The sequence below is a fragment of the Salvelinus namaycush genome, chromosome 5 (genome assembly GCF_016432855.1).
Source record: "Salvelinus namaycush isolate Seneca chromosome 5, SaNama_1.0, whole genome shotgun sequence".
NCBI lineage: Eukaryota > Metazoa > Chordata > Actinopteri > Salmoniformes > Salmonidae > Salvelinus > Salvelinus namaycush.
In genome coordinates this window covers 24,615,772-24,632,960 of record NC_052311.1, presented here as the reverse complement: position 1 = coordinate 24,632,960, position 17,189 = coordinate 24,615,772, and the positions used below count along the sequence as shown (strand labels likewise).

Genomic DNA, 17,189 nt, shown 5'->3' with positions numbered 1-17,189 from the left:
CAACTGACAAAAGGACAGACAGTGACTGACAGACTGACACACGTCACAGTTACAAATAGTAGCTCGGTAGAAATTGCGCAAAAATGAGTTTTCAAAGAAAATAAAAGTAGATAATGAATGAAGGGTGTTCCAGCAAGAGTGGACATCGAAATATTTCTTTATTGAGGTATCAGAGAAAGCTGTGTCCTTAGTGTGCAAAGAGAGCATCGCTGTCTTGAAAGACTACAACTTGTCCCGACACTTCCAGACGAAGTATGCAGAGAAATATAGGAATGTGTCTTCTGAGCAGAGGGCAAGTGCATCGAAAGAGTTGCTTTCTCAGTTGCAAAAGCAGCACGGACTTCTAACAAAACTGCATTCAGCAAATGACGGAATTGCGAGAGCTAGCTATGTACTGTTCCACAAAATTGCTAAACATAGCAAGCCATTCACTGAGGGCGAATTAATTAAATTATGTTTAATTGACTCTGCAGCAGTACTTTGCCCCGAGAAGAGCTGTTTGTAAATGTTTCCCTGTCAAGACGAACAATGACTCGGCGTGTTGGGGACATCGTAGAGAATATGGAACAACAGTTGAAAAGGATTTCACCTATTTCTCATTGGCCCTGGATGAGAGCAGTGATGCACGTGACACAGCGCAGTTGTTGATATTCTTTCGAGGCATAATCCCAGATTTTGAAATTACAGAGGAGTTTGCTTCGGTGCAGTCAATGAAGAGCACAACCACTGGGAAATATTTATTGGAGGAGGTTAATACGTGTGTGGCAAAACTGGGACTGAGTTTTGAAAAGTTATCCAGTGTGACCACTGATGGGTGCCCAAATTTGACAGGAATAAACGTTGGCCTTTTGAAAAGGATACAAGATCAAGTAGCTGAGCTGAACCCAGATCAGAAAATTATTTTCCTGCATTGCATTATTCATCAGGAGGTGCTCTGTAAACGTGTTCTGAAAATGAGCCATGTTTCGATACAGTCACTAAAGTGGTAAACTTCATAAGATCTTTAAACCACCGGCAGTTTGTCTCACTGTTGGAAGAGAGAGTTGGGTCATGCAGATCTCCCCTACCACACAAACGTGAGATGGCTGAGTTTGGGGAAGGTGCTTATAAAAGGGTGTGGGACCAGAAGTCGGAGATTGCTGAGTTTTTGCAAATGAAAGGAAAATATGTGGATTTCTCCCAACTGCAAAATAAAGAACGGTTGGCTGATTTTGCCTTCACCGTCCGTGGACATCAAATCAAATTTTATTGGTCACATACACATGGTTAGCAGATGTTAATGCGAGCGTAGCGAAATGCTTGTGCTTCTAGTTCCGATCATGCAGTAATATCTGACAAGTAATTTAACAATTTCACAACAACTACCTTATACACACAAGTGTAAAGGAATTAATAAGAATATGTACATATAAATATATGGATGAGCGATGGCCGAACAGCATAGGCAAGATGCAGTAGATGGTATAAAATACAGTATATACATGTGATATCAGTAATGTAAGATATGTAAACATTATTAAAGTGGCATTATTTAGAGTGCATTGTATAAAGTGACTAGTGATCCATTTATTAAAGTGGTCAGTGATTGGTCTCAATGTAGGCAGCAGCCTCTCTGAGTTAGTGATTGCTGTTTAGCAGTCTGATGGCCTTGAGATAGAAGCTGTTTTTCAGTCTCGGTCCCAGCTTTGATGCACCTGTACTGACCTCGCCTTCTGGATGATAGCGGGGTGAACAGGCAGTGGCTCGGGTGGTTGTTGTCCTTGATGATCTTTTTGGCCTTCCTGTGACATCGGCTGGTGTAGGTGTCCAGGAGAGCAGGTAGTTTGCCCCCGGTGATACGTTGTGCAGACCTCACTACCCTCTGGAGAGCCTTACGGTTGTGGGCAGAGCAGTTGCCATACCAGGCGGTGATACAGCCCGACAGGATGCTCTCGATTGTGCATCTGTAAAAGTTTGTGAATGTTTTTGGTGACAAGCCAAATTTCTTCAGCCTCCTGAGGTTGAAGAGGCGCTGTTGCACCTTCTTCACCACGCTGCCTGTGTGGGTGGACCATTTCAGTTTGTCCATGATGTGTACGCCGGGGAACTTAAAACTTTCCACCTTCTCCACTACTGTCCCGTCGATGTGGATAGGGGCTGCTCCCTCTGCTGTTTCCTGAAGTCCACGATCATCTCCTTTGTTTTGTTGACGTTGAGTGTGAGGTTATTTTCCTGACACCACACCCTCGAGGGCCCTCACCGTCTCGTCGTTGTTGGTAATCAAGCCTACCACTGTAGTGTCGTTTTCAAACTTGATGATTGAGTTGGAGGCGTGCATGGCCAGAGACTTCACTCCTCACACTGATTGAATAGTTTAAATAGTAATGCTGAGCTCTGTGTTTTTGTGCATACCGTTAAAAATAGTTCTGTGCGTGGTGCTGAATGCACAGTGTACTTTTCCCTCTGTGTAGTTCATTGCATATGTAATAATGAAAATACCTACTAAAAGGAGAACATTTGGTTTATATCTGTGCATGTTAAAAAAGTAAAATAAGTAGCATATCTGGATGTGATTTACAGTAGATATATCTGGCAACACAGTCATACACATGATGTATAATCCTGTAATATGATTCTGGCCCACGATGGTAAAAATATATTCTAATGTGGCCCTCCATGGAAAATAATTGCCCTGGCCTGCCTTAGAGTGCTGCCCTATATACATAGACATGGAATCACTGGTCACTTTAATGTTTACTGATTTAATAATTTCCTATGTACGTATATACTCTATTCTATTCTACTGTATTTTAGTCAATGCCATTCCGACATTGCTCGTCCTAATATTTATATATTTCTTAATTCCATTATTTTACTTTAGATTTGTGTTTACTGTTGTGTATTGTTAGATACAACTGCACTGTTGGAGCTAGGAACACAAGCATTTTGCTACATCCGCAATAACATCTGCTAAATATGTGTATGTGACCAATAAAATTTGATTTGAGACTTGAAGTTGAGCTCAGGTGCATCCTGTTTCCATTGATCATCCTTGAGATGTTTCTACAACTTGATTGGAGTCCATCTGTGGTAAATTCAATTGATTGGACATAATTTGTAAAGGCACACAGCTGTCTATATAAGGTCCCACGGTTGACAGTGCGTGTCAGAGCAAAAACCAAGCAATGAGGTCGAAGGAATTGTCCGTAGAGCTCCAAGACACAATTGTGTCGAGGCACAGATCTGGGGAAGGGTACCAAACATTTGTTTGCAGAATTGAAGGTCCCCAAGAACACAGTGGCCTCCATCATTCTTAAATGGAAGAAGTTTGGTGCCACCAAGACACTAGAGCTGGCCGCTCGGCCAAACTGAGCAATCGGGGGAGAAGGGCCTTGGTCAGGGAGGTGACCAAGAACCCGATGATCACTCTGACAGAGCTCCAGAGTTCCTCTGTGGAGATGGGAGAACCTTCCAGAAGGACAACCATCTCTGCAGCACTCTACCAATCAGGCCTCTATGGTAGAGTGGCCAGACAGAAGCCACTCCTCAGTAAAAGGCACATGACAGCCATTTGGAGTTTGCCAAAAGGACTCTCAGACCATGAGAAATAAGATTCTCTGGTCTGATGAAACCAAGATTGAACTCTTTGGCCTGAATGCCAAGCGTCATGTCTGGAAAACTGGCACCATCCTTACTGTGAAACATTTTTATTTATTTAACTAGGCAAGTAAGTTAAGAATAAATTCTTATTTACAATGACGGCCTACCAGAAGGCAAAAGGCCTCCTGCGGGGACGGGGGCTAGAATTAAAAATATAGGACAAAACACACATCACGACAAGAAAGACACCATAACACTACATAAAGAGAGACCTAAGACGACAACATAGCATGGCAGAAACACATGAAAACACAGCATGGTAACAACATGGTAGAAACACGCTAGCAGCACAAAACATGGTACACACAGTATTGGGCACAGACAACAGCACAAAGGGCAAGAAGGTAGAGACAACAATACATTAAACGAAGCAGCCACAACTGTCAGTAAGAGTGTCCTTGATTAAGTCTTTGAATGAAGATAAAACGATCCAGTTTGACTGTTTTTTGCAGCTCGTTCCAGTCGCTAGCTGCAGCGAACTGAAAAGAGGAGCAACCCAGGGATGTGTGTGCTTTGGGGACCTTCAACAGAATGTGACTGGCAGAACAGGTGTTGTATGTAGAGGATGAGGGCTGCAGTAGGTATCTCAGATAGGGGGGAGTGAGGCCTAAGAGGGTTTAATAAATAAGCATCAACCAGTGGGTCTTGCGACATGTATACAGAGATGACCAGTTTACAGAGGAGTATAGTGCAGTGATGTGTCCTATCAGGAGCATTGGTGGCAAACCTGATGTCGATTGGTAACATCTAGCCGCTAGGAGAGCACCCTTACCTGCCGATCTATAAATTACGTCTCCGTAATATAGCATGGGTAGGATGGTCATCTGAATCAGGGTTAGTTTGGAAGCTGTGGTGAAAGAGGAGCAATTACGATAGAGGATGCCAAGTCATGATGGAACCTTAGCCTGCAACTTTGATATGTGCTGAGAGAAGGACAGTGTACCAGCTAGCCATACTCCCAAGTACTTGTATGAGGTGACTACCTCAAGCTCTAAACCCTCAGAGGTAGTAATCACACCGGTGGGGAGAGGGGGCATTCTTCTTACCAAACCACATCACCTTTGTTTTGGAGGTGTTCAGAACAAGGTTAAGGGCAGAGAAAGCTTGTTGGACACTAAGAAAACTTTGTTGTAGAGCTTTTAACACACTATCTGGGGAGGGGCCAGCTGAGTATAAGACTGTTTCATCTGCATATAAATGGATGAGAGAGCTTCCTACTGCTTGAGCTATGTTGTTGATGTAAATTGAGAGGAGCGTGGGCCTAGGATCGAGCCTTGGGTTACTCCGTTGGTGACAGGCAGTGGCTGAGACAGCAGATGTTCTGACTTTATACACTACACACTTTGAGAGAGGTAGTTATCAAACCAGGCCAAAGACCCCTCAGCCACCAATACTCCTTAGCCGGCTCACAAGAATGGAATGTTCTACCGTATCAAAATCTTTGGCCAATTCAAAAATTGCAGCACAACACTGCTTAGAATCAAGGGCGACGGTGACATCATTGAGCACCTTTAACGTTGCAGTGACATCCATAACCTGAGCGGAAACCAGATAGCATACCGAGAGAATACTATAGACATCAAGAAAGTCAGTCGATTATTGACAAGTTTTCCAACACTTGATAAACAGGGCAAAATAGAGATAGGCCTATAACAGTTAGGATCAGCTTGATCTCCCCCTTTAAAATAAAGGATGCACCGAGGCTGCCTTCCAAGCAATGGGAACCTCCCCAGAGAGGAGACAGGCTTGGCGATGAGGGGCAGCAATCTTAAAGAATAAAGGATCTAAACCAGATGTTTTTTGGTGACAAGTTTGAGCTCCTTTAGCACCTTGGACTCAGTGACCACCTGCAGGGAGAACCTTTGTAGAGGGGTAGGGGAAAAAGAGGGAGGCGCATCGGGATAGTCATATTAGAAGACTTGGGAGATGAGGAAATGTTGGATGGGCAAGGAGGCATGGCAGTCAAATAGGAATCCTGACTTAATGAAGTGGTGATTAGAGCTCAGCCATCACTCCTTGTAAGTAACAACCACAACAACATTAAGGGACATGGGCAGCTTTGAGGGTTTATTCTCATGGTGGCAGCATCATGCTGTGGGGATTTTTTTTCAGAGGCAGAGACTGGGAGACTAGTCAGGATCAAGGGAAAGATGAACAGAGCAAAGTAGAAAGATCCTTGATGAAAACCTGCTCCAGTGTGCTCAGGACCTCAGACTGGGGCGAAGGTTCACCTTCCAACAGGACAACGACCCTAAAGCACACAGCCAAAACAACGCAGGTGTGGCTTCGGAACAAGTGTCCTTGAGTGGCACAGCCAGAGCCCGGACATAAACCCAATCGAACATCTCTGGAGACCTGAAAATAGCTGTGCAGCGACACTCCCCATCCAACCTGACAGATCTTGAGAAGACATGCAGAGGAGAATGGGATAACCTCCCCAAATACAGGTGCGCCGAGCTTGTAGCGTCATACCCAAGACCCGAGGCTGTAATAGCTGCTTCAACAAATTACTGAGTAAAGGGTCTGAATACTTAAATGTGATAAACATTTCACATTTCTAAAAACCTGTTTTTGTTTTGTCATTATGGGGTATTGTCTAGATTGAGTGGAAAACTTATCCATTTTAGAATTAGGCTGTAACAAAATTCTAATAAGTCAATGGGTCTGAATACTTTCAGAAGGTACTGCATTAGTTAGGTATGCCGTAGTTGTATTCATTAGGCACTGTCTTTCCAAGATGCATTACAAGCGCATTTTTTAAATGGCAATTACAACTGGTTATTTGCATGACAATGGCCAGTTACCCATAATTCTGTACTCTTCACAGCCCCAGTTTTGCGTTACCTTTGTAGCTAATAGGCTCCGTTTACACTTCTTCCAATTACGTGGGGAGGACAAAATAATGAAAAATGTATATACATTTTTAAATGTTGCTTACTAGTCCTTGCTATTATCATTCACCGGTTGATTAAGACAAGACTATGGGAATAAACATTTTGCCAACATGAGGGGGTCCCCGTGAAAGAAAAGGATTTAGACCGGTCTTGCAGCAAATCCCTTAATTCTTCAGTCTAATTGGTAAGTCATTTATGAAGGAACCTGCAGTAAAATGTAATTGACTCCAACCCTGGCCTCTTATCAGCTACTTAAGATGTGTCTACCGTGCTTAACGTCTACCCCCTAGCCACACGTTAAAACATTTAGCAAAACAATGAAATCAGAACTGCATTTTATATTGAGAATGTTTTTATTCAAAGTTTATTCCCCCCCCAAGTGCTTCCGGTCAGTCGGCCTTAGCCCAGCGTGTGTGCCGGGGAAGGGCAGAGGGTGGTGCTTGATGATGGTGAGTAACATTGCCATGCCAACACTAGGGCGGTGTGTCTTACAGTGAAACTAGAGAACCACACGACTTCACCATGTTTGTATTTCTTTCCGTTTTAAAACACAAGCAAAACAAAAAAATAGAGTTCAAAAATAAATCTGCAACGGGATTTTACAGTAAAGGGGCCAAACTCAGACAACTTCCTGCCACGCGGGGGTAGGGGGGGGGTCATAGGTAACAGGTTAAAGGTCATCATCTTCATCTGGGAGCGCTGTTTCTGATGCAACCTGGAGGGCGGAGAAAGTGAATAACTGTTATGACGATACACCATTTACAATCAGCAACATAACTAAAGACATTGATATGTAATCTAGCCAATTTCATCTGATAACATTTGACAGTCTGGTCTCTATGCAGTCCATCTACCCGTGCTGGGCCACTATAGTTCTACTCACTTTGAGGTCGTGCTCGTACTGCGCAGCGAGGGAGGGGTCCATGAGGATCTCTGGGGGGGCGAGGGCGGGCATGGCCACAAATTCCAGGTTGGGGTCTCCAATCAGCTTCCGTGCTAGCCACAGGAAGGGCTTCTCAAAGTTGTAATTACTCTTAGCAGAGATGTCATAGTACTGAGAGAGAAGGGGTGAGAATGAGAAGAGAGGATTATCATCACCTTGCTGTGGTGCACAAGGTCACAAATGTTGCTTGTTTACCCATTATTTCAATCAGGGCTAGTCTTTCAGTTTGCACAGAAACACACTGCATAAGGACAGTCTACTGTAATAAAGTGTGTAATAATTACCTGGAGGTTCTTCTTGCGATGGAATACGATGCTCTTGGCTTTGACTTTCCGGTCTTTGATGTCCACCTTGTTGCCGCAGAGGACTATGGGAATGTTCTCACAGACACGCACCAGGTCACGATGCCAGTTGGGTACGTTCTTGTAGGTGACTCGAGACGTGACGTCAAACATGATGATCGCACACTGTGCTGGAGAGTGGAAAGTGAGAGTACAAAGTAGGAGTGGAGAGAAAAGCACAGATGGAGTGAAGAGTCAAAGAAAGCAAGAGAAGGATGTAGAGGGAGAGTGACAACATGAATCTACTCAACACAGCATCCTTAGAGGGGGAAGTGGTTACTAGAGATCAACCGATTAATTAGGACCGATTTCAAGTTTTCATAACAAATCGGTAATCAGCATTTTTGGGCGCCGATTATATTGCAGTCCACGGGGAGACTGCGTGGCAGGCTGACCACCTGTTAAGCGAGTGCAGGCAGCGAGGAGCCATGGTAAGTTGCTTGCTAGCATTAAACTTATCTTATGAAAAACAATCAAACTACACATGGTTGATGATATTACTAGTTTAACTAGCTTGTCCTGCGTTGCATATAATCAATGCAGTGCCTGAAATTGTGTCACTTCTAGGCAGCAGTTTGTGACGCCTAGCTTGTTGCGAACTGTGTGAAGACCATTTCTTCCTAACAAAGACCAATTAATTTAGCAGAATTTTACATAATTATGAAATAACATTGAAGGATGTGCAATGTAACAGCAATATTTAGACTTAGGGTTGCCACCCGTTCGATAAAATATGGAACGGTTCCGTATTTCACCAAAAGAATAAACGTTATTTTTTATTATACGTTTCCGGATTTGACTATATTAATGACTTATGGCTCGTATTTCTGTGTTTATTATAATTAAGTCTGATTTGATAGAGCAGTCTGAGCGGTGGTAGGCAGCAGCAGGATCGTTAGCATTCATTCTAACAGCACTTTCCTGCGTTTGCCAGCAGCTCTTCGCAGCGCTTGAAGCACAGCTCTGTTTATGACTTCAAGCCCATCAACTCCCGAGATTAGGCTGGCAATACTAAAGTGCCTATAAGAACATCCAACAGTCTATGAAAGTCTATGAAATACAAAATGGTATAGAGAAATAGTCCAATAACTACAACCTAAAACTTCTTAACTGGGAATATTGAAGACTCATGTTAAAGGGAATCACCAGCTTTCATATGTTCTGAGCAAGGAACTTAAACGATAGCTTTTTTTTTTTACATGGCACATATTGCACTTTTACTTTTTTCTCCAACATGGAGAAAAAATTATTCAAACAGCATTATTTAAACCAAATTGTACATGTTTCATTATTTGAGACTAAATTGATTTTATTTAAGTATTATATTAAGTTAAAATGCAAGTGTTTATTGTTCATTCAGAATTGTTGTAATTGTCATTACACACAAAAAAAATGTGAAAAGACTGATTAATCGGTACCGCCTTTTTTGTTCCTCCAATAATCGGCCGACCTCTAGTGGTTACCCATTGTTAGAATAGCTATTGTCATTCATTAGTTCCTTTTTAGTTATTTTTTAGTAACTAGAGTTAGAGTTCTTCCTCCTGGTCATGAGAAACTCTAGGATAAGCTAATAAGTATCGTTTTATACCATACCTTGGATGTAGTAGCCGTCTCGGAGCCCTCCAAACTTCTCCTGCCCGGCTGTGTCCCACACGTTGTATTTGATGGCCCCTCTGTTAGTGTGGAAGACCAGCGGGTGCACCTCCACTCCCAGAGTGGCTAGAAGGAAGGAAAGGGGAGAATAGAGGGGAAACCCAACAGGAGAAATGAGGGGAGAGATAGCAAGAAATAAGGGAGAGATAGTTGGGGTGCAAAGGAGAAATGATGAGAGGAGAAAGACAGTTTAGTAACACTGGAGATTAGAAGATGCTAGAATGGTGGCTGTTTGTTTCATTCAGTGTCACACCCTTGCTGCACATTGCCATCTGGTGCCTCCATGTATCCTCTCATATTGGAGGCCTCTGCATTTTGACAGTTTAATCTGCCAACATTGCTCCCTCCCAATGACAAACTCTGATGAAGCATTCTACTATTACAGGCTGTGTGCAGAGGCCTAACACCCATTTATCATCCCATGTGGCTGTGTTCTCAATATAAAAAAACAACAATGTGTTGTTTAAGCAATTACATGCCGATGGGAGTGACTTACCAACATATTTCTTCTCAAACTCTCCCGTCAAATGTCTTTTGACGAAAGTGGTCTTTCCCGTTCCTCCATCGCCAACCAACACAAGCTGAGAGGGGAAGAGGGATAGAAGTTGAAACATAGGTGAAAACAGCAGCTAACCACTCATGACCAAACATATAATCCAATTTCATGCTCTAAAACCGTTGACGTCTGAGATATAATAGCCCTCACCTTGAACTGGACCTGTGGCTCGCCTTCTGCCATTGTTAAATGTGTCGTGTATTTTGATGTTCTCCTAAAAACAGAACAAGGCGCCGGAATGGTTACGTTAACTAGTTACATAACCTGTGTAGATGGGTCAACTATCTACAGAGTTAACTGGTTTGATAACTATTTTCTGATGATGGGATCGCTCAACTACAACAAACTAACTTTCGACATATCGAGACAGCAGCACGCGCCCAGGAACTAGCTGCTAGCTAACCAACAAGTAACCTCGCTAGCTAACGCTTGTTTTTGGGCGATTTTTATTGTATCAACTTCTTCCAAATACATTGCATATTTTCAGACATCTGACAACACGATATTTAAACGTGTAAACAATCAGAAGTATTACAACCTAAATGCAGAAATATGCTTTCTAAATAAAATAGTTTTATTTTTCCTAGCACAGCATGCATCCTCAACGCAGAGAAAGGCTAGCTAACAGTTAGCATTTGATGAGTACGCCATTGATTCAGCAGGCTGAGGCTGCCGCACTTTTCTAGTTTCGACTGGAACAATGTCTGTGCAGCGCTAAAATCTGTCCCCCGTTTAGCTAAAAGACTAACGTTTGTTGTCTAACAAACTAACTCCGTCTCAAAGCACACAACTGGTCGAATGTTATTTGTATTGTCAATAACAATAGTTAGCTTCAATTGCAGAAACAACAAATTAGGTAAAGTCTAGCAATCCAGTTAGCTAGCATTTCGCCAACAGAACCACTTATCACAAAGCTAACGTTCGCTGCAAGCTAACATGGTAGCTAACGTTCGCTAGCATGGGCTTGGAAATCAATAAAATTATCTAATAACTTCGCATACTATCAACATAACTACTAAACTGAGTGTATAAGTATACCAACAACGTACTTTATTGTCTCCGACTAAACCAATTTTGATTCACAAAGATTAAAAAATGAATTTCGACAAGCATCACATCAGGAAAAATGTTCAGACTCACCAGCGTTGAAACGAAGAGAAAAAGAGTAAATGGCTGCGTTCGCGGGAGATTCAGCGTGGAATTGAGTCAGTTTCCGCCCATGTCATGTGATCAAGGCCAGCAATGCAATGCTTTTTGTTACAACTCCCGATGATATCATACAGGCACAGATGTAGGATCTTAATTTGAGCCAGTATGCTAGAACAGAAAAATAATCCTGCAGCAACAGGAAATGCATATTAGTATGTCGATTATAATTAATGGACATTTTTGTAGGGGTTGATACATTTTTCATTAGGGCAAATCGAGCTACAGTGCCAAGATATCACTTTTAAACTTCTTCCAAAAGTGGATGAAAAGATACACAAAAAGAGGCCTTCAAAACATGATTTATTTTCTTCATACAAATACAGTACATAACCTACAATTTCATCTACAGTTATAATACTTTAAAGTTTTTGTTAATGACAAAATGTGCATCAAAATGTGCATCAAATAATGATTAATGTACAATTTGTGTGCACTTTTACACTTGTGTGTTTTTTTCCCTTTGACACTGGCTCTCCATGTTAAATGTATGATATAAGGCCTTGTTTGTTTGTGTAATATTCATTGACATTAGATTGTCTTAGTGTTTACGGTATGCATAGTATATGTAGTTAGGTTGGTTTGCCAGTACGATGGTCTATCTATAGAGGTAGTCTGCCTGTATGTTGGCAGCAATTTCCGACTCCCACTGATCTCCATTGTTCAGTAGCTTCTCTTTGTTGTACAGCAACTCCTCGTGGGTCTCTGTGGCAAACTCAAAGTTTGGACCCTGAGGGACATGAAAGAGAGAAATAAATCCAGAAACCCTTAGCCCTAGAATAATCCAGAAGTTCTGGAATAGGCTGCTGAATTTTCTGTTCTAGAATTTGACAAACTGAGAGAGAGTGATATTTCCCTCAGATTACAGAGACCCATAAAGAATTTGAAAACAAATCCAATTTCGATAAACTCCCATAACTATTTATACCTTTATTTAACTAACTAGGCAAGTCAGTTAAGAACAAATTCTTATTTTCAATGACAGCCTAGGAACAGTGGTTAACTGCCTGTTCAGGGGCAGAATGACAGATTTGTACCTTGTCAGCTCAGGGGTTTGAACTTGCAACCTTTCGGTTACTAGTCCAACACTAGGTTACTAGTCCAGGTTACTAGTCCAACACTAGGCTACCCTGCCGCCCCATCTATTAGGTGAAATACCCCAGTGTGCCATCACAGCAGCAAGATTTGTGACCTGTTGCCACAAGAAAAGGGCAACCAGTGAAGAACAAACACCATTGTAAATACAACCCATATTTATGTATGTTTATTCTCCTTTTTGCAATTTAACTGTATGTACATCATTACAACACAGTACATAGCCATAATATGACATTTGAAAAGTCTCTATTCCTTTGAAACTTTTGTGAGTGTAATGTTTACTGTACAATTTTATTATTTATTTAACTTTTGTTTATTATCTATTTCACTTGCTTTGGGAATGTAAACATGTTTCCCATGCCAATAAAGTCCATTGAATTGAAAAAAAGAAAGAAAGAGATGGGTTGTGAGCTGTTTACCTCCACAATAGCATCATCAGGGCAGGCCTCCTGGCAGAAGCCACAGTAGATGCACTTGGTCATGTCAATGTAATAGCGAGTGGTCCTCCTGCTGCGTCTGCACGCGTCTCAACCTCAATGGTAATGGCCTGTGGCAGACACAAGGGGCAGCAGAGAGAGGACTTATTGAACAGGAGGAGGGAATGTCAACCATGTGAACTCTATGGGGCTCTATTGAGCTGTGCAGGAGGGTAGGAAATTACCTGGGGGGGACATACCTGGACTTTATAGGGGTTACCTGGTTGGGGTAGCATTCCATAGTAAAGTATATGAAGTTACCTATACCCTGGGTAATGTTGTGGACTGCAGGTACATACAATCAAGTATTACTGATATATAGGCCTATATACAGTAGTTTGTAGTACCAGTGTGTATATTGACCAGGGCATTGAGGGCAGTGTAGTGCATTGCCAGTGCCAGTGTGTGTATAGGGTACAGTAGGTGTGTATAAGGTCACCTGGGCAGGGCAGACAGCCTCACACAGCTTGCAGGCGATACAATGCTCCTCTCCGTTGGGGTACCGGCGCAGAGCGTGTTCCCCACGGAAACGAGGAGACAGGGGACCCTTCTCAAACGGGTTAATTGATGGTAGCGGGCTCGCGGAAAAGGTAACTCATCCCCAAACCTGGAGGAGTGTGGGAAGACAGGTAAAGGAATGTTATAGAATTTATTAAACAAGAGACAAAATTGACAAATGCTACAGCACAACAGCAGAGTCATGTCTTAAGTGTAAAACTAATTATTGCCTTCTGGTAGTGCTATGAAGTCCAAAAGTTATGGGCAGAGTTAGAAAGCTGGCTGTCAGTTTTACAATGTAAATTGACTTTTAATCGGTCTATTGGCATACCTCAAGACATGGCATATGGGGGTGCAGTGAGATACCCAATGGGTTGGACAATATTATTTTCCTCACTTATATTGAAGAAGCTATTACTTAAATAATTATACTCCACTGTTAAGAGAATGGAAGAAGCAAATGCTTTATTATTTAAATATTGAAAAAAATCTGGCTACAGACAGAAACAACATAACACAATTTTAAGTCATTTGGGGCAGTCTTACAAGTATTAGAAACAACATTGGGGATGGATATGGTGGGAAATGTATGTAAACGTTAAGTTGTTTATCGTTTTTGTCTATGTATGATTGGTTTTTTTGTTGTAAAAAAAAAAAAGCCACAAATTGTCAAATAAAATACAACAAAAAATATGTTATTTAGGCCTATGGTGTGTGTGTGTGTGTGTGTGTGTGTGTGCGTCACCTCTGAAGAGCTCGGTCCACAGGAGAGTCTGAGCAGCTCGGTCTGTGATTGACCTCATATCAAGGGGCAGCTCTTTGGCATTCACATACTCTACACAGACAGACAGAGAAAGAGAGAGAAGAGAAGAGAGGCAGATAATGTGAAAGGGGGATGCCTAGTCAGTTGCACAACTGAAATCATTCAACCGAAATGTCTCTTCCACATTTAACCCAAACCGTCTGAATCAAAGAGTTGCGGGGGGCTGCCCTAAATCAGTAGCACAATCAATTGTGTTATTGCTACTAAATATCAACATTTGTGTTACTTACTGTACATCCCTCTCTGTATACTGAGGCTGAAGTGTCGAACCAAGGCAAGGCTGTTGACTGCAAAGACGCCTAACAAAGAAACAGAGAGGAGAGTGACACAGGTATCCATCACCCCCAAATTAAGGCAGACTGTCATAAGGATGCAATGCAAGTCCACAATTCACTAACATTGGAAGCTTCAGGGCAATTAGATTTAGAGGTGTCTTGTGTTACCTGGCCTGGAGCAGTAAAGCACACAATGCAGTAGACATCACAGAAAGAAGAAACTGGAGAGAGTGAAAGAGAGAGATGGAGCATTTGTTGAAAAGTAAATGAGTCAAATAGACCAAATATTGGATTCTGATCCCACATGTCCAGCAGCAGAAAAAAACCATTCTATGTGACCTCCAGTGAGCACATCCTAAACACAGACACTATTTGTGAGTGTGTAAAGCGGTGAACAGACTGCCAGGCAGCTGATTTACCCTGCACTTTCCTAATCTCCCGTCCCCAATCTGGCCCTTACATCATACTGACCGTACAAATAAATGTCATAAAATTGTAGCCGCACGAACATTTAGGCCTGCAGCATAGGATACTACTGTAGCAATAAATATGGTTAATGTCACTGGCAAACAAAGTTGAAAGGAAAAGCGTGCAGATCATCGTAAATCTGGCACAGTGGATATAACATTAACTGGCTATGATTTGATGAATAAACCTTAAGGAAAAACGGTTCTATAATAAAAAAAAAAAAAGTTGAATAATAAGGCACGGTTGGCTATAACTTCCCAAGTATCCGACAAGCGGCGCTCAGTATATCCTTATATTTTCTGAGCACTGATAGTAATTGGAAATGCAGGAATACCGATTAAAAAACGAAATAAACATGATAAATTACTACTTTGTAATATATAACTGCAAACAGCATCAATCATTGTAAAGATATATAAATAAACCCACCTGCAGACTCGAGCGGCAGCAGTCACAACTCGATTACACCGACAGTGTTTTGCGCGAAATATTATGCAGCATCATCTGGTTATGTATGCAACAAAAGTTCAACATTCACATTCAAGCTGTCTACTTATACAGTTTGACGCATACGTTCGATAAATCCAACATATGCACTGCAACTGCCTCTGCAACGCAATGCTGCACAAACGCAGCTTTTCATTGGAAATGAATGTAATGCTGGTGTACCAAAATGAAATGACCCTGTCGGCGTGGTATATGCATCAAACTCTATGCGTAAACCGCTTGACATAAAGGGTAGCAGAAGGTGAAAGTTGAACTTTTGTTGCACATACAGTACCAGTCAAAAGTTTGGACACACCTACTCTTTCAAGGGTTTTTCTTTATTTTTACTATTTTCTACATTGTAGAATAATAGTGAAGACATTACAACTATGACATAAACAGTGGCAACCCATCATTCAGGGCATTTAGGGCAGAGCACTTTTTTTGCATGTTATTTTGGCATTAATATGTGTCGCATATATCAGTTTGCAAACTATGTAAAAAAAAAGAGAGTATATAATTGAAATAATAAAGCCGCATTCAAACATGGTCTCTTTTTGGTTTTCTTGAGTAACTCAGCTCCAAAATGCAGGTGTTTCAGCCTAGCTCAGTGGTGGTGGGGCGAGCCAGCAGAAAATAGAAGTATTGCTCCTGATTGGCTCAGTGTTCTGTCACTCATGGGGACACTACCTCACAGGCCAAGTCTAAGTGCTTAGTAAGAGCTGACATCCAAAAATGTCAGCCCTTTGTGAACGCTGCGTGTTACACATCCGGTGTCAGGATAAATAAAAAGCAAGGTCTGCTAACTTTCTTTAATTATGTTTAATTACCGCAAACAATGAATGGCAAATGCAATTTTCGTATATACGGGTTCGCTGTATCACCGCGCAGGGTAAACAGGGAACTGGCAGGAAGTACGTAAACAGCTGTTCTTATACCGTGATGACGTAGTTCCAACGCGTCTGTTGGCCTATCACAGTAGAGGCTGGGCGCGGTTTAGACTTTGCCCCGCCTTTGCTGGCCCTCGGACTTGTCCAAGCCCCTTGGCGCTTTCCTTTGTCCACATCTGGTTGCTGGGTAGATTAGCTCCGTCTTGTGTCTCCCCTTGATTCTTCACTCACACAATTCCTAATATGGTACGGAACAGTCTCCCAACCACCCTGGTTGGCCTAGAGTGATGCACCCCTCCCCTCTCCAGACTGACCACAGCTTTTATGGCCTGTGTTGGTCAGTCCTTACACACCTACACACACACACCCATCTGTATTGTTTGTGTGTGTGTGTAACAAAACAACATTCATCTTCAAACAATATGCTAACAGGCTATAGTGCATAAACATAAATCCTAACACCTTTGAGTCCTGCCATAGAGTTATATTATAAGTGCCCTTCCAAGAAGGCTCAAGGTCATTGGCCACAGATAAAATGACATCAAATCACGTTATATGTACAGTAGCTTTGATTGGACTGATCATGTCAACATCTTACTTTCAAAATCTTAGCTAGCATTCATCATCATGAATCAAGTCTACAATCTACTGGCAAATCCTTTTTAATCTTTGTCATATGAAGAGAAATAATGAAGAGAATTTATAGATAAAATGTATCGGTGCTCATCGGCCATTAGACATACCCATTACACAACAAGTTGGAAATCGCAAATTCAACAATGAGTGGTTTGGAAGTAATCAGTGGCTAACTGCAAGCATTGCAAAGCAATCACTGGCCTGCTACTTAGTGGAGTGGCTGACCGAGGTAAAGACAGTTACAGGTAGGATATTCGACGGATTTTCGCCTGTAGTTTTCCTTACGTCCACCAGGGACCGTCAACAT

General features: G+C 42.0%; 1 protein-coding gene and 1 pseudogene across 1 annotated transcript; both read right to left on the bottom strand.

The window, feature by feature from the left end:
* Nucleotides 1–6,863: 6,863 nt before the first annotated feature.
* Nucleotides 6,864–11,234, bottom strand: ran (RAN, member RAS oncogene family). Its single transcript, XM_038993800.1, has 7 exons — nucleotides 11,167–11,234; nucleotides 10,177–10,240; nucleotides 9,967–10,051; nucleotides 9,411–9,536; nucleotides 7,761–7,948; nucleotides 7,417–7,587; nucleotides 6,864–7,248 (listed from the first exon to the last, which is right to left on the bottom strand). The coding sequence occupies exons 2-7, from the start codon at nucleotides 10,207–10,209 to the stop codon at nucleotides 7,204–7,206; spliced, it is 648 nt and encodes a 215-aa protein (XP_038849728.1). The 5' UTR covers nucleotides 10,210–10,240; nucleotides 11,167–11,234; the 3' UTR covers nucleotides 6,864–7,203.
* Nucleotides 11,235–11,830: 596 nt separating this feature from the next.
* Nucleotides 11,831–17,189, bottom strand: LOC120046982 (annotated as a pseudogene).

What these genes read in the sequence shown, in the direction of transcription:
- ran (XM_038993800.1), bottom strand. Translation starts at nt 10,209, where the DNA reads ATGGCAGAAGGCGAGCCACAGGTCCAGTTCAAG. An exon ending in AGACGGCTACTACATCCAAG is followed by an intron (nt 7,949 to 9,410) that starts GTATGGTATAAA and finishes TCCACTCTCCAG; the next exon opens with CACAGTGTGCGATCATCATG. An exon ending in AGTACGAGCACGACCTCAAA is followed by an intron (nt 7,249 to 7,416) that starts GTGAGTAGAACT and finishes TCCGCCCTCCAG; the next exon opens with GTTGCATCAGAAACAGCGCT.